Here is a 26,227-nt window from a genome sequence, read left to right as displayed (position 1 = left end):
AAATCTAACTTCGGAGCTCCAAGTCATGCCCTGTAAGAGTCTGCCTCTCTATCGTGTACCTGATAAACCTAAGCTAATGTTAACCTCTGTCAATACCCTTTTTTGCCTCGTCATTTCTCATTATATATGATATTCAAACTGGAATCCTAAATTACTAGAAAACAGAAGTAATCATGGATTTGAAGAAGTTCCATTATTTTACTCACTGAGCCCTTAACCTCCATTATTGAAAGGATAACCTTACTTGAACAAACATGCCATTTCTACTTCATACTTAACAATAACTTAACCAAGTAATGGCATACAGCAAATCTGATCTGAATGGGCACAGGAACCCCAGCACTTCAGTTTGCTTTTAGTCTCTCCTTTTGTAAAGTGAAAAGGCTAGGGTCCTACCTCATTAGGCACTGCAAAGATTTGCTCACATTTACAGGTCATAACAAAAATAGAAGGCTCTTCACTAAGTTGCCCAGCATTAAGAATATGCCCCCTGTTTCAGTAAGAGGAAAAAGAAAGCAAACAACCAGTGATAGACAGCAACAGTACTTCTGATACTGTTCATTATCCCACGCAGTGAGATGATCACCACATATAAAACATTTAATGCTCTCAGTCCAATCTCTCTAAGTGAAGGCAGACACTCACCACCTTCTCTCTAAAGACCAGCATGACAGATTATAAACATAAGTGTACTGGAAGAAGAGACGAATGAGGTAGTATAAAGTTTATTTATAGCTTTAAATTTTCACATTAAAAAAGAAGGGAGAAAAAAAACACAATACTGAGCAAATGCCCCCAGCATCTAATTACTTACTGTCCTCTGGTCATGTCCTGGAAGGGATGGGGTGGGAACAGTACTCCAGTATGAGAAATTAGTTATGACATCTCAAAAACAGATGTAGAAACTTTGCCTGAAAATTCAGACTGAACTGTATTTTGGGTTGTGAACATTCAAACTGATGAACATGAAATGACACTGTGAAATGAATACACGCAGGGACAAATGAACATGTATTCCTGATGAAGGGAAGCTTACCACAAAGCTGTGTTTCTTTTTTTTTTGCCTACGCATGAATTAGAAATATTCTTCGTTGCATCATTTGCATATTAAACAGACAATAACTTCATTGAGAAAAAACAGGTTTACCACACACACAGAAAAATCTCATCACATCTGATAAAAAGAAAACTGAGGAAGAAAAGAGTTAGGCCATCTCTCCTCCATCTATTATACCTTATAATTGCCAACAATAACGTTCATATCCCATATCTTCACCTTCTCATTTTTCCATGTGCCGTCAGATTGTTCTGCACTCTGTAGCTCAACACTAATACAGACTAGTGAATAGTTAAGCTTGAAAGAAAGCAGGATGTATGCAGAACACAGTGGAAAGAGGTTGGGAGAGATGAAGCATAGCATTCCCAGACACAGAAAGTAGAGGATAAATTCAGGTACACCGGGGGTAAAACTCAAGGAACATGCTGGTGTAGAGAAAAAGCATGACCTTACGAGGAGTTTAACTTCAACCTCCTTTGAGTTTACTAGTGTCCTATATATTGCCCAAGTAGCTCACAATAAAAGTTTAAGGTCTTTTGTTAACCTCAATGAACGTTTTTCAACTGGAGAATGAGAAAGGATGAAGCCAAGCTACATGTGCAAGCGGATCAGTAGTCACACATCTTCTGCAGCAGTGAGAAGTCCAACAAGAAAACAAAAACACCTCATGAGCACACGGCGCACTTCTGTTGTGAACCAGTCAAGAATGAAGACTTAGATACCTTTCTCCTATATACCACTCAGCTTGCTTCACACACTGGCTCTGTGAGTACATTCTCCTACCTAGTACTTAGCTGAACAGTGGATAAAGCAGCTTCAGCCTCTTCACACATTTCACAAATCCCCTCATTCCACAACCTCTTGCCAGGGACCACCACAACTATATGTTCTGCTCAAGCAGAAATCAAAAGATATGGCAACAAAACATGCAACTGAGAATCACCTAGGAGAATGTTCAACATGTGCCCAAATTTAAATCAGCATAAAAAAAACCACCTCCAAGAACATGTAGTTTCCAGTTTCAAGGCATCTATCTCAAGGCAGGTATTGCCATAAGCAATAATTAAAATGTCCATTACCTAATGTTGTTCTAGTTATAGCACTACTGTCTTGTAGCTAATAAACAAAAAGGAAGTTTTTCATATATTTGATACTATTTTAAAATACTCTGTAAAGCTGTCTTAAGACTGGTGGTAGTCAACATTTACAGCTTGCCATACCACTGATTCTTGAAAATATAGCATTATTTTGCTTTAAATAACATTAAAAAAATCAAAACTTGAAGGAGGTCCTCTGTATGGATTCAGATGAATACATAACAAAAAAACACTGACAGAGTATCTGCCCAAACTGATTCCTAGAAAAAGGACACCAGGGGAAGACAGGGTGGAAGCAATCAAGTAATGTTGGCTCATATTATTCACAAATAGTTCAGTAATTAATTCTGACTGCCAAGTTTGTATTTTTCAAACAGAATAAGCCCACTAATGTGGAGCTTGAGTCAATACCTCCAAATGCAGAGACACCCCACTCCTCTAGTTTTAGATTTCTATCATTCAGTTCTTACTCTGGATTGCCAGAACAGGCAGATTCACATGCAACATCCATTCTTTCCTACACTAAAATTTTAATTTTGGATCGAGAAGTGCCTTTTGTTTCCAAACACTCTCTAAGATCACCACAGGCACAAACTAATCTTCACTTGTTGCATAATCTGCAAGATGCTGGCAATCTGAAAAAAAAAAAAGAATAATTAATTCACCCAGATGCTGCAGTGCAAATTACCTAGGATCATCTGGGAGAGAGATTTCTGTGCATTACAAAGCAGAAAACCAGAGCTAATGAAATGAGTTTGCACTGTAATAGTCTTTGTTTTCTTTCAATTATCAGCCATTCAGATAAAAAAAAAATAACAAAATGGGCTGTTTTTTCTGCAAACACCACAGTGGCCTAACTGTATCTGTGTGTCTCTTAAGAGATGACAATAAAAGGTTATGGCTTGGGAAAGAGGCCAGAAAAGCCAATGCCCTGATGTGTGGGGCTTTATCCTGAGATGTGGGAGCCCCATCTCTTCAAGACCCTTAGAGAGCAAGAAGATTTGGGCCTCCCTTCCCACACTCCACAAGCGTGCTCTCACCACCTGGCTGTTTGCTCTCCTTGCACTGCTCTTCCCCAAAGTAACTGTTTTGGAAATGCTTCTACCTTGCTCCAAGTTAGAATGGAAGTGTTTTTTTGAGAGCTTTTTCCTCGTTTTTCAAAAATGCTCATTCCCCACCTAGAACTGGTGTCCATAGAGCGCAAGAGAGAAGGCCCTATCCACGTGCAGCCTCCAGTACCCACTGCTTAAAACAATCACGGCAACATCCAGCAAATTTTAAGCAAATGAAAAATAGCAAAAATATAAAACAAAAAACCCTTCGTGCTTCAGATTATGTCCAAAAGCTGATCTGCAGTAGCATCACGTCAGCGAGGCCGTCTTTTAACCCCTTCACAGTTTTTCACTGATGTTTAGCAGCCTCTCCCTCTGTTTTCCAGTGCCTCCAACCACCATTTCATTCCTACTTGTCTCAAGTCTTGTCAAAATAGTCTGCTATCTATGCGAGACTAAACCATAACACCATTTTTGCTTCCCTGCTACACTTGCCGTGTTTCTGAATGGCTTCTGTTCAGCCTTCTAAAACCCATACTTTCAATTAGGCTCCTCTGTGCCTCCTTTTCCTTTGGCTGACGCGTGGGAGCAGCTTGCTTTGTGGTCGCTTTAGCAAATGAAAAACCAGAAATGAAGTACCTGGGCAGGTCAACTTATGGTCAGAAATGAGTTTCGCAGCAGGCCATCTTCCCCAGCAGGGAATTTTAATGTGAGGAAGATAGAAAATCCCTGTGAAGGCACGTGAAATCTTGTGCCAGGGAAGCAGGAGACTGCGCTTGGGAGTGGTCATCAGCACAGGCTTCCCACTATTTCTGTCTGAAATAATGCACCGTCCCCTCCCACAAACAGCTTTCTCTAAACCTTTCAATTTTATCTCACATACGAAGTATAAATAGGGTGAGCATTGACTTGGTGAACCGGAAATGTAATAGGCTTGTCTCATCAGTTTACGGCCAGGTTTCATTCAATTATTACTGTAGAGAAAAATAGGATAGAGTTGAATTGGGTTATGCTAATGGATAATAAATGTAAACATAACTCCACAGTGCTATTTACTAACTTTGAAGACTACTCCTACAGCAATCAACTTTATAAGGCTCCAGACAGAATCATAATAGCGATAAAATACATAGAAGCATAAGGCTATTTAAACTCTTAACAAAAGCCACGATAATACTAGCAGTAAATGAGCAACTCCCACAAAATATCATTTAATAATCACGCCCTGATAAGGTTTAAAGTACACATCGCCACTGTTATATGAAAAAACATTAAAGTTTTTTTGTGTGTGTGAATGCATGTAGCAACCTAACAGGTTTTAATTACCACACCTACTCCAGTGACGAGCTGTTCCACTCAAACACCCAAACATAATATTTACAACCTTGTGCGGTTGTTAAGGATCTCGGTGATTGATGGGACGTATTGTGTTGTCATCTCACCAACAACAAATGCAAGTGATTACCAACAAGGAAGAGAGAGGCTGTTTTTATTTTACAACAAGAGGCTGTCCTGTAGGGACTTTTTTTTTTCCAACATAAACTAGCAAACCTATGCACACGTGAAGGTGCTTTGGAGCTTGGAAGAGAGAGTGGCAAACAAAGCCTTTGCTACATTAAGGACAATGTATTCCTTTTGTATTAGCTTAAGAGAACATGCCAGCTGTCAAGAGAGCTAGCATACTTTTTCACAATCCCTCAGAATTCGTCTTGACCACAAGGAAGTATCTGAAAACTGCATCAGAAAGATAGCATAGATCTTGTTTCAGAAAAAAAGAAAGCAATTGAGTCATTGAGTCAAATAGGAATACAATACCTTTTCTGGCATCGCTACTGAATATTTATATCGGTGATGAATGAGACTACAAACGAAATATTTTAACATGAAGCTTTGCCTTGTTAACTGCATGATATGCCAAAACACCACCTACTATAAATCACAGGGTTTAAGACCAGTATTTCTTGTTTAAACATGCTACTTGTTCAGCAGAATCACTTGTGTGAACAAGCATACATTAATGTACACTAACTAGAGCAGTTTCACTATCCAACTGATAGAGCTATAATTTAACAACCTCATTATCAGCATTGTAATTTTCAGACTGCTGAAATACCATATTTGTTGCAAATATTATACAGCTTAAATACTTTAACAACATTGCCCATTTGAAGCTTCTGTCAGATAAAACGCAGATAGGCACTTGTGCATTGACGAACAAGCTTTTAATCCTATAAAGAAACTTTCTCTGTCAAATTATAGGTGTTTCAACACTTGATTTATGAACACCATAATTAAAATCCTTATGCCTTAAAGAAAAAGAAACTCTTCATTAGAACATCAGTTTTCTTTCACATTTTTATCTTTTAATAGTTGGAGTTTGCTTTTATATCCTGTTATTAGCTATCACTTCAGCATGTCACTTCTGGCTGCCAAGACAGGAGAATATAACCTGGTCAGTCCTCAAAGTTTGGGTAAGTACCCAAAGGGGTCAACGTTTATTTACAGCTTCCACAAAGCATCTGGAAAAGGGAAAAAAGAAAAAAAAAAGAGACACAAGAAAAGAAAAGCTGCTAATTTTGCTAATTTAACAGATAGAGGACAACCATCACACAATTCAGTGTTTTCTGTTTCTAGGAAGGCCAGAATGCTGTAATGCCTGCCAAAATATTTCTCCTCCTTCCATGAACTGTCAGAATGAAGAGTTTGGAGAGACAAATTAAAAAAAGAAAAGAGAAAAAAAAAGAGCAAAGCTTTCATATGCATTTCTGTAGTGGTTCTGGTTCAATTTGAATTTTAGACAGATCTCTAGAGGGGGAAGAGATTCCTATTTTATCTGAACAAATTCATGCATATCATTCATTCATTCATTCATTCTTGTAGCACCCATCAGCACAGCAGCAGCAGGTTTCAGTTTCCTAAACTCAATGCAATTCAGAATTACTCACAATCTCCACTAAAACTACCACTGCTGAAAGTGATGCAGTTATACATTAGCATTCCTTCTCTAAAGAAATCTCTGTCCCCAAATCCCAGAAAAGAACAATTTATTTACAAGCTAAGCAAGTAATCTTGAATCAAATCCTGAAGCTTGACAAAACTAGGATCTTCAACACTATCAATAAGAAACTAATTTTAAAAGAAGGAACTCCCAATTCAACAGTTATTGCTGCTGAAGTCCTGGTCCCTTTTACCTAGCCTTCTATTAAATTTGTTTTAAAATGATGCAAGCGTTTTGAAAAAGAAATGCCAGGAATAATGTCTGAAGTCTCCTTGACTGGACCGAAGCATCAGACTCTTTAGGGTTATCTGACTTTTGGCCACTAATTACAAAGCCAACAAAGTTCCTGAACTCAGCATTACAAGAGGGCAACAAGCTTACCATGTAAAAGAGAAAATATTATACTTGCAGATAATGAGGATAACAGAACAGAATCACACTACACCGCTCAGTGTAGAGGCTGTAAATCCATTCCTCAAAGATCATCTCTAAAAACATAACAGATAAATTTTGTTAGCCTTCTAACAAGCTGTTGTAATGCTAGACTGGGATAAAACAGATCATGCTGCCCTCTTGTGCTAGACTTGCACAGAAATCAACCCCTTTATTCCTGCAAGTGACACACGAAGAGGAATATATAAAGCATTCACTATGAAGTGGAAAACGTCCACATTTTCCTCCTTACAGACACTCTGACGTGCATGCGATTCCCTTAGTGGGATTTGGATAGAAGAGCAAAGGAAGTTTCAAAAAGAAAGTCAACTTCTACACTCCATAGGAGAAAGTAAACAAGTTCTGTTGTCTGACGGGATAAATCCTAAAATACAGCCACGTAATCTAAAACTTCCCATCAAGCTTTCACTATAGCTGTTTAAGTGGTGCTGTATGGGTATCTACGGATAAAACTGAATTTCAGTCATAAATATCTGATCATTCTTTCCGAATCCCGAATAACAGAATAAGCTTTAGTCACTTCAGATTATCAGTTCCATAGGGTCAGGTTAACCGCTTAAGAAAGAAACGTTTATTAACAAGTTTCTTCTAATGCAAACCACTCTTAAAGAAGTCATGCCTAACTATTTACAGATCTATGCCAAATTACAGAAAGGTGAAACCTGTGTACATAAAAATGTTGTTGGGTGGCAAGGAAAAAAGGAGAGGGGTCCTCACATTCCTGTACCATTTGTGCTACATAATATAAAATCCTAAAAATACATCTGAATTCTTACACTGTCTGAGTAAGATGCTCGTTACTATTCCCTTTACAGGCCTCTCTATATATTGCTAATGCAATATATAAAGAGAAATCTTGGACTCATGCCTAAACTGATTTAAAATGCCTTTTTTTTTTTTTTATAAAAAAAAGAAATAAGTCATTTCATTTATTCACCACGACTGATTGGATCTACACTGTTGGGAGTTGACAGACATGTCATGATTCACCACGTATTTCCATTTCCTAATGTCGACTCCCTGATGCTGCTCATCAGTCTGCTTCCCCAGTAAGAACTATCTAGAGCTTGGGATGTCTATTAATTTCTTTCCTTCCTCAACTTTGGAAATGGATCACTGTGTATTCAAAATATTGACTACGGCACTTTTAATTGCAGATTATTTCCGGAGAAATAAAACAGCAAAAGTCAGTTCAGCAAATGCTCCTGCAGTCATTTTAGAGACTTCACACAAATACTGAGAACACACTGGATGCTTAAATGACAGATCTGTCACTACGGTATCAGCTTTGCTAATATGCGATATGCTAACTAACAGCTTGGATTGACTGTTACAATCAAAACGCTACAAAAAGGCTTTAGTAATTTCAATTTCTTTTCAGTATGTCTTTCACAGTATGGCATCTTCAAGAAGAAAATAAAAGAAAAATGGCTTGTACTTAAATAAACCTTACTCCAATGCAAATAGCATCTGAAGGTCTAAAATAAGATAAATACACAGTAAAAACAAAAAACTAACACCTAAATCAGCTGGTAAAACAAAGATATTCAAAAGAGAATTCGGAATTGCTACATACTGCAGTTCAGAACAAGAGCATCAAGTCTCCCATGTAATCTTTTTTCCTTTCCTTTTTTCCTTTTTCAAAAGATCTGTAGATCAGAACAGCTGTACCTTTGCATGCTACCATGACTAAAAGAAAGATGAAGGAAAAGAAATCTATACACACTGAAGTTAATCTTCTATTATAAAATATCTTCTGATAAAGAGAAGCACATATCACCGAGTCATGACAGTGTGTGAATACCAGCGATAGGCAGGTTGCATGAATGCCACTCTTTTACAAAGCGCTGCTAATTTGAGCTTCACAGTATGTTACAAAGCAAGCCATTTCTTATTACTCTACATTGTCCCCGATGTTTACTCCATAGTTCTGACTTCATTTGTTACAAAGAGCCAGGTTTTGGGGCATTCTTACAAGATGATTATGTGTTGCCTCAAAAATACAGTTACTGCACGCTGCATGCAAAGACATTAAGAGGGAGAAGGATAAACCCTGCATACCTGACAACAAACTCCATTAGTCCTGCAATTTCTCGTGATGTATATGCTCTCACTAGCTCTCCACTAACCTGTCTCCTGAGCTTACAGCTTTACTTCTAACCCTTTGCAGCTGCCTCCAATTTACACTACCGCAGACTCACAGTACAAGCAGGCCATATAACACAGCCTTAAACTTGTGCAGTTGTACATTTTTATTTTTATTTTTTAAGGGGGGAAATTATGCATGTTTCATTCATCGTATTGTAGACCTGAACCTTTTCTCCGCGTGCATATTTTTCCTGAAAATATTACTAATCTCTCTGAAACAATAAAGCCATCCCTATATACCCTTACAGCTATTAAACAGCTTCTGGAAGTACGAGATCAAGGAAAGGTTCGCTTTCTTCACGAGAATGAAGGCCAGAAGGCACATCAGATTTCTCTTTCTCATGTAACACTGGCCATTAAATCAGCACCACCGCACTTCCCCAACACTCTTCGCCCTGCTCCAGCTTTTTTCTCCTTTCTTTTCAAGAACTGGATTACAGTCTTAAATTGCATTCTTTACACTGTTGCCTGCTACGGAAGGACACCAAGCTACTCAGTTTCTCAACAGCTGCCAATTACCACACTTGCTTAAAATAATTTTTTAAAAAGGGCAAATAATTGTTGGGGTCAAGCTTTCAAAGAAAAGCATGAGAAAGGCATCCCCACAAAGTACATGCATATACATTCAGGATTTCGCAGAGAGACCTTTGTTAACTCAATCAGATCATCACCAACTAGCAATTGGTGCTACTAACAACTAGCAGTTCAATGTACAACACCAAAGCCACGGTTTTGAAAAGACTAAGATCAAGTATCAATAAACAGTTAAAATTCTGACATTTTAGTTTAAAAATACCACACTTAATTAAAAGAAGCAAAAACCACACAGGTGCAAAAATACTTTAAATTCACAACTGCCCAGAAATAGTATATTTAACATAATCAATGAGGTACATTAAATGTTAAAGGTTTTTTGACTATTAAACTTACCAATAGGATTTCTGTCAAAAAACAAGACAGGAGCTTTCAGAATGGCTTGAAACATTCTGTTGTGCAAAGTCTGACCGGAATTAACGAGAACTTGAAACACCAGAAGACTTCTTATTATGCCAAACAGTATTGTAGCCACTGTTAAACCTGAAATTAAAAAAAAAAACACAGCATTCATTCAGATACCCATCTTCCACAAGCACATTCCAAAATGAAACCGAACTAAAACCTAGTTTTGTTGGCTTCTGCATATAGCAAGAATCCAAAACGTAAGCCTAGGGACTCAGACTGAGTGCTGAACACAGGTTCTTTATATTTGTCACTAGCTTCGGTTAGTGTTATATCACCAATTTAAACAATTTATCTTTTTCTGTTTGAAAGAATCAGCACTTTATGGAAATGCAGGAAACGTCTGTTAACCCACAAAATAAATCTGCATTATAACCGTCTGCATAACAGCTCAGCTAAGAAATTCATTTCACAGTGCCATGTATAATTGTGGCTTGCAGAGGTCACTGTGAAGATTCAACGTTTGCCAGCAGGTATTAACCAAGTAATATACACATGGCTATTTAGAGACAACCCTGAGTTATTCTCAATCAGCCCAAACCACTCATGCCATTCTTCCCCTTGTAAACCACATCAAATCATTTAAATTATGTGTATTTTTTAACACGGTAGAAGATGCATCCCTTATGCCACGTGAAACAGAGCCCTTCTGGGGAATTGGTCTGCAGACTGTTTGTCTTTCTTCTGGGCACTCCTCCACTTACAAGACAGAGGAGCCACGGGGCAAAAGATGGAAGCGAAGAACAATGAGATCGCTGCTGGTCTGTTTGCTGTGTGTAACCCACAACGTGCCTGCCCAAGTTCCCAGCCGATGAAGGGCAGAGCCCAAAGGTGAACAGTGAAGGTGTTCACCTTGTATTTGGCAGGGCTGCAAGGCCTTCCAGGCTCTAGGTGATCTGCTCCAGAAACTGAGCACAGCCACCACAAGCCCAGATGCTCAGGCCTCGAGGACACCCTTAAATTAGGCTTTAACTATCAACATAACACATTGCCTGTCCTAAGGACGGGGCAAAACTGGATGCAATTCCGGAACAGCTGTAGCAATAAAGAGTGAGGTTTTAAACGATACAATGCGGTTAGGTCAGTGCGTTACATACTGCTTATAGATGTGTCCTCCCAGAATGCAAGAAAAAGTGTAACTACTCAGTTCCTTGCACACCACTTATTGCCTATGCTGGTGCTGTTTTTAACAAAAATGCACGTGGCTCAGAGGAGAGTTTGCTTGCTTTGCCTTGGCTGCTGCACTCCAGGCTGGGTACAAGAAAGCTAGCTTTCCAAAATCAAGGGCACGTGCTCAATCAAGAAATCTGTGTCAGGCAAGAAGGGAGCAGAAGAGGTACCAAGCAGGGAGACCATGGCAGAACCTATGCCCAAAAGCAGACGGTCGGAGTGATGGGAGAGGAGGGAGAACATTCCTGGGAACCCTGTGTTTCTGCACAACTTCATCCAGGCCAGGAAGCCACTGGAATTTGCTGGCTTCCAGTGGACGAATCACTTGAAGATACCTAATCGCTGTCAAGAAAGGGAAGAAATGGCACTACTGTCAAGCCTCCCATCCGTCTCAGGCAGAAGGTTTTTGTTTTCCATGTTTACAAGCTTGCCTCCTCAACAAAATAGAGACAAAGACTCTTGGTACACTCATTTTATGGACAAGGGTCCCCTCAGTTCTGACCACTGAGGTTTCACATTAACAAAAATTTTATTCTACTAGATCTTTATCTCATAGAAACAACAAAGATAAGGAAGGAACTACCATAGTGATTTTCTTCAAACACTGACAATTAGAAATAAAATTGCTAAATTACTTTATACAGTTTCAGAAGTTATAGAAAAAAAAAAAGTTAAATCATTATGTGCTCTACATGAAATTTACTATCTTCTTATATATTTTTTCAATTTCACTTACATTTTATGTAAGTAACAATGCCTTCTCTTCAACCATTGCAAATATTTCATTGAGCCATCTGAACATTTCAGTATCAAAGTTAACTTTTGCTTTCCTCTTATCTAGAACAAAATTTGCCTTAAAGGATAAAATTTTCTGCAAGGTGACTTAGGTTATATGGTCAGAGAAAGCCAAGTTTGACATCCTTAATCATCCTGTGCAGTCCAGTGAACGGCTCATGAAATAAGGCATTACACACAGAAAATACAGGCCAAGTTACCTGGCTCCTACACAGTTGTTTCCCAGGCCAAGCACACCGTATCCAGTTAAGTACTTAGATCACATAGCTTCTTATAAAAAATGAACGCAAAACTCACCACCCAAGACAGAGGTTTCTGAATACATTCACTGCGTATTCTTCTGGTATCCCACCTGTTTTCTTAGACCTATCATCCACATCTCAATCAAGAAATTACTATCCCCAGCAAAACTGTAATTCACTAAAAGTGCTAAACAGCAGAGCCTGAGAGCATTTTTCTACAACAATTTTCACTGCATTTCAGAGTAGCATTTTAAATGCTTCAGTGTCTGAAGCCAAAGATCAGTGCCCTTTTCTGGATATTCAGAAACATATGGCTACCTATTAGATATATTATATTATATATTGAAATGATTTTTCAACACCTTGCTTTGCATACCCATTTGGGAGGCTTTTCAAAAACTGGTTCTTTTGCTACGGCACTTCAGAAGCAATGTTGCCATGCCAAGTTTTAGAACAGCAAAGAATGAGGATCAATTTCTAACCCCTCCTGCCCACCCATATAAAGACCGTAGATTTAGCTGAGTGACCTATTAGCACAGACGATAACCACAACCCTATGACGACTGACTTTTTGAATACTCTGTTTCAAACTTACTTTCTAAAACCCAGGCAAAGCAAATTAAGAGCCTGCATTCAACCAGTTTCTTCTGTAGCTTTTATTTATTTATTTATTCCAATAAATTTAGTGAGGAAGCAAGACTCAGGCTCCTAATCTGTTAGGACATTCACTACTCAGTTCCTGCTAGAAATCACACTTCCCCACATTGCCATTGCTTTGCACCTCTCAAAAATGTTTATTACAGTAGAATAAATAATAGATCTTTAGAACATAGACACACACGTGCGTATGCCATTACCTGCGTAAATTCCCAAATAAAATTTAAGGTCTAGATGTTCAGTCTCATTTGCTCCATTATTTCCATTTGTTGTGACATTCAGCTTTTCTTGATGATTTGCCCTGTGGAAATGCATACAGAAGATAGTGATCATCAAATCACATTCTGCAAATATTCATGAGTATGTTTAACTGTTTCTAGATTCAACTGTGTTGAAATCTTCAGTTCAAAAGATCCCATGTACTGATGCTGTCATGCATCACGCAATGAGAAGAAGCTATCACAGCTTCAGCATAAAGTTTTATTTTTTTTCCATTCACAAAACGAGTACAGATTAGGACAAGATCAAGCATATTCTGAAGTTTCCTAGAACAGTTTTTTTCCCCTACCTATACAACAGTGATTTCTACTTGACAAACAACTCTTTTCCTTGACTCGAAAGACAGAAATGACTGACTAGTTATTATCATTAACTTACCAGTAAGAAAGCCACCAGTCCTGGAGCACATATGCCACCTTGAATAAAAGAAGCAAATACAAGAATCATTTTACAAAATGAAAAAAACATTAGAAAATTAAATTTCCTTCCTATTCTTTTATGTTCTCTGGGAAAACATCACATATTCAGAAAAGTATGCCATCCAGTCTTTCAAGACCAGCAGCAATTTGCAAAGCACATTAGAAGGTGCATTAGAATCCTCTACAAAGAAAGAAGTTACCTTAAATTACCTTACATGATAGCAAACTAAAGGAAAGCAATACACTTAAGCAAGCAAAATATAGTAGCTCTTCCTAATGTATGTTAATTGCACATTAAAGAACTCATTTTTTCAGTTCCTAAATTTGCTACTACAGATATTCCAAAATGCTTTTTGATTAACAAACTTTCTGATGTTACCAGTCCAGAAATTTGTGTTTGCAGGAGATAATTACCAGAAACAGGATCGAAGGAAGATGAGAGAGGAGAGGGAGGGAAAAACTTCTACTGCCACCTTCCTTCTGTGCCGAGAGGTGACTATAAACTTATAACAGGACTATTTATCTCAAAATACACCTCTGTTCACACAAATTTAAGTTCTGGGCAGTCTATTGCACAGATCTCATCTTGCTCAGCTAACTTTCAAACAGACTCAATTCAAGGAGAAGCAAAAAGAACATAGCATGTCTAAATACACTATTTTTTACTGCCAAGACCAGTCGTTTCCATGAAATGAATTTGAGTTTTCTCTGCAGGAAACAGAGAGAAAGGCAACAGGCTGTCCTCACACAGCTTCCTCAGCTCACCATTTCTTTCAGTAAGTTTCAAAATTATTTTCCTTGTCTAAAAATTCTTTTACATACTTGCTGCACTCTGCATCACACACAGTATTTCACTTTCTTCTTCTTCTAAACAGCGATCCTCGTTCTAGACTTTCATTTAACCTGAGCTTTTATTTAGAGCTTTTATTTAGTTAATTCTATAATACCCCATCCTTCCATAACCAGTCAATTTCTTTGTATTTCCAGTTGAGGAAGGTATTGTTTCTTCAGATTTGTTAAATAATATTTTGTATACCTTATGATTTTGTTCTGTATTTTCAAAAAATTAGACTGGCTTATAATTTTTGTGCGCACTGCCAGGAGATTTATTATTTTATTGATAATTATGACTGTTGAAATAAGGATCAGTGCAAGACATCTCAATGCTGTACAAAAACTGCATACCTAAAAACTGACCAAGTATACTACAAAATTATTAGATAAAAGAACATCACACCCCGCCCCATTTTAGTTGAAACATCACAATAACAAGCATACACTACATTAAATAAAAAGGCAAAATCAAAATACAATCGTTATTATCTGTGGTTCTCAGCAACTTACCTGTGCCAAAATATTAAATACTATAAGTATAAAAATCACAAAGTAGTTTGCTCCCGCAGTGAAATATTTTCTGTAAACCTTAAAGTTTATTTTTCCCTCAGAGCGACTCTCCTCTGGCACTGCAGCCAAGGCATTTTCAGCCTGAAAAAAAAAAAAGAATGAAAACCATTAACCTGGCAGTTATAGATTCAGACTAAGCTACTTGAAAGACATGGTTCAGAATTAGTAAACAATTAAATAACAAGATAAAGTGATTACACATATAAAAACTATCCCAACTACAGCTTTGGCAAAAAAAAAAATAATAAAAAAATAGTCTCATTGCAGTAACACTGAAAAATCTGCTCTGCTAAATGACACTGGGAAGATTTTATTTTGCATTGCATCATGTAACCTGACTTCACTTGCAGTCAGAAATATTTGCTCTAACTGCCAACACTGCTAACTACTAAACCAGATTTTTTCTTTTCTTATACACTGCCATCAGTCATCAGGACCCTGAAAACTAAGGCCCTGACTTGGGAAAAGATCTGTTTTCAGAGTCCAAGTGTGTATAACCTTCCCTTTTCAGAAAGGTATTTAAGGTAAATAATCTTCTGCAAGTTTGCACCAAAAATCAGTCAACACCTGCCAAAGGTAACAAATTACACATAAAGTTCTAATCACCTCCTTGCAAGTACCAACAAAGCACTGTTAATAAGAAAAACCAATAAAATGACAAATAAGAAATCATATTAAGCTAACAATGGACAGGGAACCATAAAAGACAGAAAATAAAACAGGAATAAAATAGGTAGAAGAACCTATTGTTCAAATCAACAAAATTCTATTTTATTTATTTTTTTAGAGCATATATGATAGAAAAAGTGGTGCCAGTTCAGTGGACATACACCATTTGATACTGTTGTCAGTGGACATAGCTGTGGAATCAACAGACCCGACTCAGATGTGAAAAGAGAAATCCCAATTATGCGCCCACAAGAGAAGAGAAGCCTATCTTGCACTTTTTTGTTTGTTTTTTTCCCCCCATCCAACAACTCTACTGCTGCTAAGAAGTTTGTCACGTTTGTGGATTTAATAGCAGAGTTGCGTGAAAAACGAAAGTTAGCAGCAATTTTTCCTTTTTTTTTTTTTTCTGGGGGGTTGTCTCTCATTTTTATTATAGAAAAGAAAAATAAATAAAATATACCCACAGCATAAAGATGAAAAGCATCAAGGACACGGAGATTATCTGTTCCATGGATGTAGTGCCAGCATAAGTTTAGCATGGTTATAGGGCTCCTGCACTGTTTTGTACGAATGCAGACACACCATCATAAGGCCACCTCTGGTATAAAAACATGATGGTTGTTTTTGCCCGGTGCAGACCAAGAGATAACAAGGCACCCGGAAGTCAAGTTGGCACCATAAAAGCACTCTGTTTTCGATACCAGAAGAGCCAGGGAGAGCCGAGCAGTGGCATCCCAAGATTCCTCCCTCAGGGCCTGCTCATGATCGTGTGGGGTGTGTTAATGCCAGCCATGCAAATGTAGACTTTGTGTGAAGCCATTGCTTCTGCACGCATTTGCCAGAGCTCAGGATTTTAGGGAAAAGTATTAATTTGACCTCAGCACTGTACAAACACACAGAATCCACTCAATAACGTGGTATTGTCCCTTTAAAGTACCACTGTCAGAGGACAGGATATAGGAAGCACAGACGAATTCTTCTGGATACCCATAGGAATGGTTCCCAGAGCTAGCAGAGTTGATGCTGAACCTAAACAAAGCATGCTGGGTGTGAACACAGCTGCACAGAGCTGTGGGATGCCTGCCCTCTGCAGCCCAGGTGGTAGGACTGCCAGCCAAGCACAGCGCTGGGCAGCCTCACCACAATGAGCTCTCACCTGCTAATGGCACCAAACGCTCACTGGAATTCCAGTGCAGCAGGAAAAGCTTTTATCATAGCCTAAGTCAGAAAAACACAGCCAAACAAGAACTGCAATGAGCACTCACAGGTGGTTGCTCCACTGCTCCATCTTTCATCGAGTGGACAGAAGAATCCTGGGACCAGACAGAGGACTCCGAAAAGGTACGGCTGCGGGAGGCCTTCAGGTTGGGGGTTCCTGGGACTGACGGCTGTTCTGCCTCCTCATCTTTTTTCAAAAGGGAAGCAAAGTCGATGCCAGACCTCAGGAACTCTGAATAGGTACCTTTCCCCACCATTTTACCCTACAATTAACACAAGTTTTGATTATCTTCATCATACACTTTCTGTAACAGATATTTTTTTTGTACCTGACCCTGCTGCTTCTGGAGTTCCGCAGATGCACATCCCTCCACAGAAACTGAAGCGAAGCCTTCTAACTATCAGTTCCTCATTTAGAAGAGCAAAACCAAGCTCTTCACTCTCTTCCAGTCTCTTCCTGGCAGCTAACCAAGCATACAAACGGGATGACAGAAGTCCCAGTTACAGCCAGGTGTGAATTACCTCTTTGGAGAAGCTGTGGAAGACAGCCATGGAGCTTTAGAACATGCTGTTGAACCACATACGTGACCATCAGTCTTTTTAACTTACTCCAGGCTGTTTTCACAGTCTGTGTTGCTTCTTACAGCTCTGTCACAAACTCACCTCTAGAAAACTAATGTAACTCTTAAAGACACCTGAATGGGAGGAAAAAGGCAGGTAGAGTTCTTTTTCACAACTCTGTGATGCATCAAAAGTAATTTGAAGTACTTCACCACCCAACATTAAAAAGATCTGAAGCTTTTGCATTTCCTCTCTGCCTGTGACAGTCTGGTACAACTAAGTTTGGAAGGAACCAGTTTCACTGATGGATTGCTTGTTCTCAAAGCTATCTGTGACCATTTCTCAGCCTTAGCTTAAAAAAGAGGACTAGTTTTAGAAACAACAGAGCTCTTTATTCACACAAAAGTTTAAAAAAAAATCAAGAAGAAAAACAAAGCGTTAATTTTGTCTCAAAAGAAGTAATTCTCTCTCAACATAATATACATATCAAGACGAAATTAATATGTATAAGTGCATATATATGATAAAATTCAGGAGCAGATTTTTCAAGGAAGGCATTCTAAAAAGAATTCATCAGTAATTCTAAATCTTTAAAAATATACATGTTTATCAGTAAACAGAAAATTTACAAACAAGAAACAAAAATGCTTTTTTCCATTCTTAGATTATTAAAGATAATTAGAAAGTATGTGAGATGTGAAAGTATAGACACTGATATCACTTACATCTTTTAAGATTAGAATCTGAGTTGCGGCACGGAGATATTGCAACTGGTGAGTCACCAAAACAGATATCTTCTGATGTAAGGCCTGACAAATACATCTGCAAAGAGATGGAAAAATATTTAAATAAAAAGGCAAAAAACATTTTGATGGTTCCTAGCAACTTCTACTCAATTATACAGTGTTAAATATAAAATATAAAATAATACCCATGCATATTGGATGTCTCAAAATTACGCTCAAAAAACATGCTGCTTATTTAACTTTTTACATTTTAATGGTAGGAAACAGAAAATTTGTATTTCTGTTTTGGGGTGAAAGAAAAGGAAATACCTTAAGGACGTTTCGTTAAAATTGTATTCAACATCCTCCTAACAAATATACATACCATAAGTTGATTACAAAGAGGGTATTTAACAAGAACGAAACTAACAGAAAGAGAAAGGAGGGCAACATCCTGTGGACAACTACGGAAAAACACCGCCAATAAAAGTCACTTCAGTGAGATGAGCTTTCAGAGCAGCTGTTAGAGCAAGCTACTGAGAGGGCTGGAGAAGCAGACAGGTCTACCTCTCTGAGCTGCACTCAAGTACATATTGATGGGGAGGAGTGAGATCCTTCAAACGTCTCTGACCTTTTCACGTGAAAGCAGGGCCTACCCTCTACTGCCTTACCTGCCCACCACCCATCACTCTGCACCCTCAGGGCTTCCCGAGGAGTTTGGGATTTAGAGAGAGAAGTAAAGGGACTGGGAACACCAGAACCAGTCAGTAAGTGCAGTTCGGCCCCCTCTAGAAAAGACACCTGGTGTTTAGGTGTTTTTCAGGAGGTCCTTGAAAGGCCAACCAGAGCCAAAAAATAATAAAAATGGATCATAGCAGTGGAACAGCAGTTTAGATGTGCAAAATTCTGCAAGCCTGCTGCTCTTTGTATGCAACAGGCAAGGGGGGCAGCACCGACACAAGTGAACACCCAACACTTCCCAACCTTTTGAGAGGGTTCCTGCTTCTCAGCCACTCGCTTCCTTAGGAAAACACGCAAAACTCATACTGCCAAGAACTGAGGGGGTCAGTGAAGGTGTACGCATTCGCACTTTCCGTTTGGACCTGGTGTACGTTTTTGAAGATCATCTCCCAGTTGTCCCAGCTCGACCTGCTGCGGTTCATACTGATGAGTGGTACTGGGACACATGAACTGGACTTCTCCTAGACGAAAGCAAGCTGGAAGATGCGTTGCAGGAGCACACCTCGTATTCAGCTGCCAACAGGAATGCAGCCCATAGGGCCCGATTATGGCTTGTTCAAAGCAGAACCTTCTGACCTGCATGTGGGCCTTGGCACCATGCTTCCCTTCAAGGACCCACTCCTACTGGAGTCATTTTCTGCTACCATGACACAGGAGGGTGGCACTCAGCACAAAAGAAAAGAAAGGAAAACAAACCATACACCAATTTTATCTCCTCACTCCCCCCCAAAAAACACAACAAAAACCACTGCAATCTAATAGTAAAAATTCAATAAAGAAATGCAAATAAGCAGTATTGGGAGTAAGGCAGAAAAAGAACAGCAGCTGAATAGCAATGATACCATACTGCGCACTGCCTCTCTTAAATTCCAGCTGTGTCCCTGGTGAACTCCCTACATACAGCTCTTTACATCTATTTATCACTCGGACAATGACTGTTTATAACCATGTATTATAACACGGTTAATGTTAGTATTAATCAGAATAATTACAGGCAGAAGATGTATTACACAGTCCCAAATAAACCGTGCAGTAACAGTTAAAACCAATGCTCTTACTGAGCGAGTTATCTGCCTCCTGTGCAGCTTTCAAGAAGTAACCATAAACCAGTGATGCCATTCTTAAATGATCAAGGTGTAACAATTGATCAAGACCAGGTATTTGCAGCAGCACAGCTATTCGAGCAGCTGCAACTATTTATACACCAAACTCCTTGTGGGAGTATTATTTTGGGTGTGGAGACTGCCTACCCTTTGAGCAGTCCCTGAAAGGAGCCACCTGGGAACTGGAGCACCAGCTTAAGGCATGCAACAAAACATAGTTTTCAACACAGCCTTTCCAGAGGACTGGGCAAACATCAGAGATGCTGCAGGATATTTAGTCACCTAGTAGGAATGCTGAATATATCAGATATTCACTGTCAAGAGACCTAGCTTTCCCTTACTAACTACAGGATAGGTAGAAAGTATCTACTAGTGGGACTATCTACAGCCCAGATCCTACTTTCATCACTGAATTTCCGTGTGCCAGATGTATGTCTAACACCTTACTGGGACACACTAGAGCTCTATAAAATCTCAGGGCTGAAAACCTTTAAAACTTGATCCTGAGTCATGGTGAGCCCATTGTACTTTAAGTTAGCATTTGAAAAACAGAAAAAGGAAAAAAGTGGATTATCTCAGCAATTAGCATTGTCAAGAGCCGTCAGCACAGCATCCAGCATGGACTTGATCTCAGGAGAGAAGGCAAAAGATGACCTCTGTGGAAAAATAAATTTCCGCAGATATATCAGATCGCTCAAATGAGAATTAAAAAAAACCCCACACAACAACAACAACTCTCGATTTGATGTCTATCTGGGTAGAAAGAAACTAGCTGAAGAGTTTGTTGATAACAGATGAGTGGAAAAATTGTTGTCACAATTCACTGGCATGAGCACAGGGAGGAAAAATCACAACAAAGAGCATATACCTCGATCTATTACTCAGTTAAACAACTCACTGCTCAGACAGCTCACTAGAAAATTTTGCCATTTAAAATACAGTATCATCAGGAAGCACTGAAGCTGCAAAACTAGTAAAATAGTAAGTATACACTTAATGTCTGTTTCAACACATCAGGCTATTTTTGAGCTTTATGTTCTAAATTTTTAAATATATATATTCTGTCTTTTGCAACATACAGTGAGCATTAATTTTATAGGGTGCCATTGCTGCCACAGAAGACTGAAGTCAGGGTTCAAAGAGAAGTGTGCTATAGCCAAATGGGATAAAAGGCCCAGAACAAAATTCACAGCTCACTGGATTTGTATTTGTGAAAACTTGGTATTGTCACAGAAACGAAACACAAAAAATCCAAAATAGCCCATAAGTGATTGTGGTTTGAACTGGTTCACTAGGGCTCAGTCTCATTCTATCTACTTTTAGAAATACTGCTGTGTACAGAAGAACAACCATCATCAAAAGCAACCAATTCTAGGTTAACCAGCGTCTCATTTATGCCCCAAAATGCCTCTATCATTTTACCTGATGCTTACAAACCCTGAAAGTTCCCCTTCATTGTGTTTCTTCTCCATTACTCTCCTGAGGGCCATCATCTTTTAGTTAGACTGGGAGTAACTTCAGTGTATTACAGCAGAACAAATTACTGCACAAAATGCCATCACGTCGTCAGATCTTTAAATATATACACACACACACACACACACGTGTGTGCACATGCAGCCAGGAGAGGTGCAGACAGTGAAGACCCAAACGTTCTTTAGCCTTTCCAGTACAAGGAAAAGGGGGATGAAAGAACTACAGAAGTTTCAGCTTCTACTCCAAGTAAGAATCAACTTATTAAACTTTCCTGACATATCCCGGATGGGCTGTTTTGCATGTTTATCTGTTTTAAACTCAACATCAGAAATTTCAACATCCTTGATAATGTATTCCAGTGGCAAACTACCTTTCCCACCACCAATCTTTTCTCTAAAATCCAGGTTTGGTGTAATTTAAATCCACCACTTCCCAATAAACCGTTTTTCCTCTGTGTATAGTCCCTTTATACATGAAGTCTTCAGTTTCTCTTTCAGACAGCTTTTTTTCCAGACAAAAACAAAACAACAACCACCACCAAAACCAACATAGCTATATATATTTCAAGTAAGAAACAGTTTTCTCTTTTTTTCCTTTGACATCTCTACCTTCTTGATGGGCTACACTGGAGTCTGAAGTTGGTCTAGGTTTTTTTGGAAGTGCACAAAATCAAATACATTATTCCAGTTGAAACCTTACAGGTACAAAACACAATAGGAAGATTATTTTACTTTACCTGTTCCGCCAGAAACATTACTGGTCATAAATCCCAGGGCACAGTTTCTTTGACAAGAGCATGACTTGCTGACTCATACTGGATTTGTGACCTTCCATAATGTGCATCTCCTTTTCCACAAGACTGCTACACAGTTGATCCCTGCCTATTGCTCACAGAGCCATACTTTGCACTTATCCCTTCTGTGTGCATCTGTGAACTCACACCCTTTAATCAAGACTTCCCAAATCCCCGTCTGTCTCCAGAACTGCCTCAAGCATTGCCCAGTTTTCCAACACCTGCAAAATGTAGCATCAGTGACCACCATCATCATCCAAAGAGCTGAGGACGGACTCAGGACAGATCTCTCTAAAAATCACACGCTTCCAATTTGACATTAAAAAACAATATTTTAAGTTAACAAAGCTAAGTTAACAGGATATCGCCCATTTAAAAACCCACTACACTTCGACAGAAAACAACTATATAATTAAAAAAAAATAGCTTGAGCTGTGATAATGCAGGGCATGTGGCAGACGACACTTGCTCAGGAAGGTGCCTACAACAGCACAATTGCTCCTCTAGGTAGAGGCAGCATCTTGGCACCTTCGTGCCTATGAATCTTCGTTTGTTCTTCCTTCCGTATGAGGTTTTTCTTTCTTCGAGACAAGTTGTTCTTTAATCTTTTTTAAGTTTTTATCTCTAAGAACCAGCTTTCTTTCACCTCTGCAAAGTGTTTCTTCTTTAATAATTACACTTTCTTCCTCACTATTCTTCTTGCCTCTCCTTTTGGGAAGTTGACATGCAAGTTTAACTTTATTCTAGTTAATACTTGTATTGGTTTCAGTGGAAATAACTGCTGAAATGAAATAAAAGCACATGCAGAAGTGCTCACAGGCGTAAAGCCTTTGTTATATTAATTTGTTTACTTCATTTGCTTTCCTCTCATTTCCCTTCAAATTTAAAAAGTTTAGGAAAAACAATCCACCAACAGTTTTTGTATGTTTTGAAATTTACAGAACTTCGGAACAACAACAACAAAAAAGCGATATATTTGCCAAAGACACAAACCCCACGTCTACTTGTACTACGCTGTTTCTATTCCTACGCTTATCTTGCTAAACATTTATTTCCATCTGATGACAAGCCCCAGCCTCCGTTGGGATGACGCATAAGGACAACTGTACTGACACAAAATAATGGTCCCTAAGACCCATTCTCCCGCCCCAGACACCGGGCAGCAGTGAATGGCTGGCTGAAATATATAAGCAAATGTACAATGATGCTTTCTTTCGTACACACTCCCAGCTTACAGAGGCCATACGTTAGGGATTTTCTGAGACAGAGATCTTTGTGTTTAAGTAGCTCTTCATGAACGTTTCCTGCATGAATTTGTACAGCACCCTCTTGAAACCACTTCTATTTTGGTATTCGTAACACTCTTCTACATCTACGCCCACCGACCACTAAAGCGCACAACTGCACTGGGGTTCTCTAAGTGGTTTGGTTTTTTAATTTATTTTATTTCGGCTTTTATATTGTGTGACTAAAAACCAACCAAACGCATTTATATGAGAAAAAAAGTAAAGCTTTACAGTTTTTGGAAAACACACAATGTACAGTGGTCACAGTTATGCTTTTCTCTTTATGAAGAAAACAAGCAACATCACTGTGACATATTCATACCTTTTAAGCATATAATCTGCAATAAACACAATGAAGTCCAAGGAATTCCTATTTTATCACCTACGTGTAAAGTTATAACTAACGCACTTTTAAGAACAACACCCGTAACACAGAAAAGAGCTACATTCAAGTTTGCCCAGTACTACGTTAGGGTTGTAATCACTGCTCTTATATCGGAGGCATGATGAGCACGGACCAGGTGTAAATCAAAGTGGGAATTCTTACAGATATCCTTGAGAAATCTTCAATTTCAAGAGATTCTATGTAAAAGGGAGCTGAGGAAAATCCTCATATTTACCCAACAGCTCCCTTGTACATTTGGTGTCAACGGACAAAGCATGTAACATGTATATGCCTTTAAACACATCACTAAGTACCTGCCAGGGTTGTTGTTCCTCCGACACAATGCCTCTGCCTGTAATCCCTCTACAGCAATGACTTTCTAGCTTCTGCCCGCTAGTTTTACAGAACTGATGTATTCAACTTGCTTTGGAGGTCTGCACCACCGTAGTAGCTCTTTTCCCTCAAAGCTCCAACATTACAGGAAATTTAAAGTATAGCCCCCTTTGAGGGAGGTGAGACTAGAAGCATTTGCACACTCCTAAGCGTTCCAAAAATTAAATTGCTTTAAAGAGACTGAGTAAATATTCAGATCTGTACATGTAATTGAAAAAAATAATAAATCCTTTAACTCATTTTCCCTACTTCATTTTCCTCCTCCCCTCAAGCACTTCTGGGTCTGAGGTAAGAATGCACTAAGGAATTCAGGACATCTTATCCATGCACTTTACATGATGGAATTTCCTGCTCTCCTTTGCCATCAGATCACTTATTCCTCACCTTTTTTTGCAATTACAAAGGACACCTGTGCTACAAATCATGCCTGCTCCCTTCCCTCTCTTGTAGAGGAACTCTCAGTTATCTCAGATGGCGAAGACGAGACTTTATCTTTCCGAACACCTGGCCAAGTTGCCAGGTGACTCTCGAGTCAGCCTCAACACACGGTTATTCAGTGATCCACTGCTCAGTTACATGTCACACGACCTTTGAGTTCTTACTGGAGGCTATCATCCCCTGGTACCAACATGCTCCATCTGAGTAAGTGCTAAAGTTCAATTGCTTCATCATTATTACTCTGATAGATGCAGTTACTGCCTAGTTCTAGAGGCAAAATTGAGAGAGAAAAGACTTTTGAGTGTCGGGTCAAATCAGCTTGACCACACATTCAAAACAATTTGTGCAAAACTCCCTTTGATAGTAGGACTGATACACCTGTGCATGCTATTCCCAAACGTGATCACAATTTTAGGTCTGATTTCCAAAGATTCCCAAACTGTCCTGCAGCTGGCAAGTCCCACAGGTGCAAAGGAGAAACTGAAAGAAATCAGGTTGATCATCAACTGGGACTGGGCACACAGCTCCTGTCACTAGAAAAGATATGAGGGAAGAACAATACCTGGAGAAGAGCATCTGTCTCAACACAGTGGTGAAATAAAAATCTCACTCTTAAAAACACCTTTTTAAAGTCAGCAGGACATAATTTCTGTCCAAAGGTGATCTGAAACCACACAATCTATAGAAATATGTTTACAAAGATGCACGGGGAGAGCAGGAAATTTCTTGGGGTCCAAGCACGACTGACTGACTTTCTTAGAGCACCACAGGTATTCCAGATTTTGTCATACAAGGAAATGTGCCACAGTATCTGCAACATGTGTCTTTCATTTCAAACCTGGTGGAAAAGCTAAAGGTCTCAAAATGCCATGTTCCCTAAAAGTTAATGAAAATACATTATATGCATACGCATATATGTGTATACACACACACAGATAAACAAAAACATAGAACTATACTGGTGCCCTCCTTTGTGAGAAGGCTGACCCACATCTAGTGTTAACTATCAGAGAACTCACAGGAAAAGAGGACACAAATAGGGAAAAATAGGGAATCTCCAGTTTATACTTTATTATGCCTCGAGGAATCTGAGCAGGAGAGAGAAATTCATTGGAAAACTAGCTTCATCTCTTCTGCCATCCATCGAACAACTTGTCTCCATTATGGATAAATTTGTAAGAGACCCAGTCCCTCATTAATAATACCATGGACTATTTTCCCATCGGAGCTGTGTTACTCTTATTCTTCCTCATTTGAAAAGAATTTATCTTTTTTAAACTGTTTACTGCAGTAGCTGAACAGAACAGAGAGAAGCAGCAAACATAACGAACCAGCCCTCCACAGACCGTAGCTTCAGGGAATTGCTAGAACATACCTATCTTTAAATGCAAGCAAATAGGCTAAGCGCTTCTAAAAAAAAATAAAAATTAAGCATTAATATAAAATTACAAAGAACAGAAAAAAAAAAGAGCAAGTGAACTGAACAATATCCATTTCAGATTCTCATTAAATAACCCCCTATTTCTTCCATCTTGTCCATTGTTTTACGCCTTGCGGTTTGGATTCCTGGGGGCAGTTTTTATGAAGTGGTCTCAGACATTCCTCAGCGTGATGTTCTAAGAAATCATTCTTGCCCAAGCGTTCTCTTCTGCAGATTTCTAGCACTACT

General features: G+C 38.9%; 1 protein-coding gene across 5 annotated transcripts in view; it reads right to left on the bottom strand.

Moving 5' to 3' along the window:
* ABCC4 (ATP binding cassette subfamily C member 4 (PEL blood group)) overlaps positions 1-26,227 on the bottom strand; it is a 151,669-nt gene that overhangs the window by 85,382 nt on the left and 40,060 nt on the right. For all 5 annotated transcript variants that reach the window (XM_083820072.1, XM_083820073.1, XM_083820074.1 and 2 more), the window contains 6 exons: positions 17,944-18,040; positions 16,705-16,920; positions 14,711-14,851; positions 13,326-13,363; positions 12,869-12,969; positions 9,736-9,882 (listed from right to left, as the gene is read on the bottom strand). In XM_083820072.1, the coding sequence (XP_083676198.1) occupies positions 9,736-9,882; positions 12,869-12,969; positions 13,326-13,363; positions 14,711-14,851; positions 16,705-16,920; positions 17,944-18,040 (740 nt within the window). The remainder of the gene's footprint in view (positions 1-9,735; positions 9,883-12,868; positions 12,970-13,325; positions 13,364-14,710; positions 14,852-16,704; positions 16,921-17,943; positions 18,041-26,227) is intronic.

This window comes from Anser anser (assembly GCF_964211835.1).
Source record: "Anser anser genome assembly, chromosome: 1".
Classification (NCBI taxonomy): Eukaryota; Metazoa; Chordata; class Aves; order Anseriformes; family Anatidae; genus Anser; species Anser anser.
This window is presented reverse-complemented; position numbering and strand designations above follow the sequence as displayed.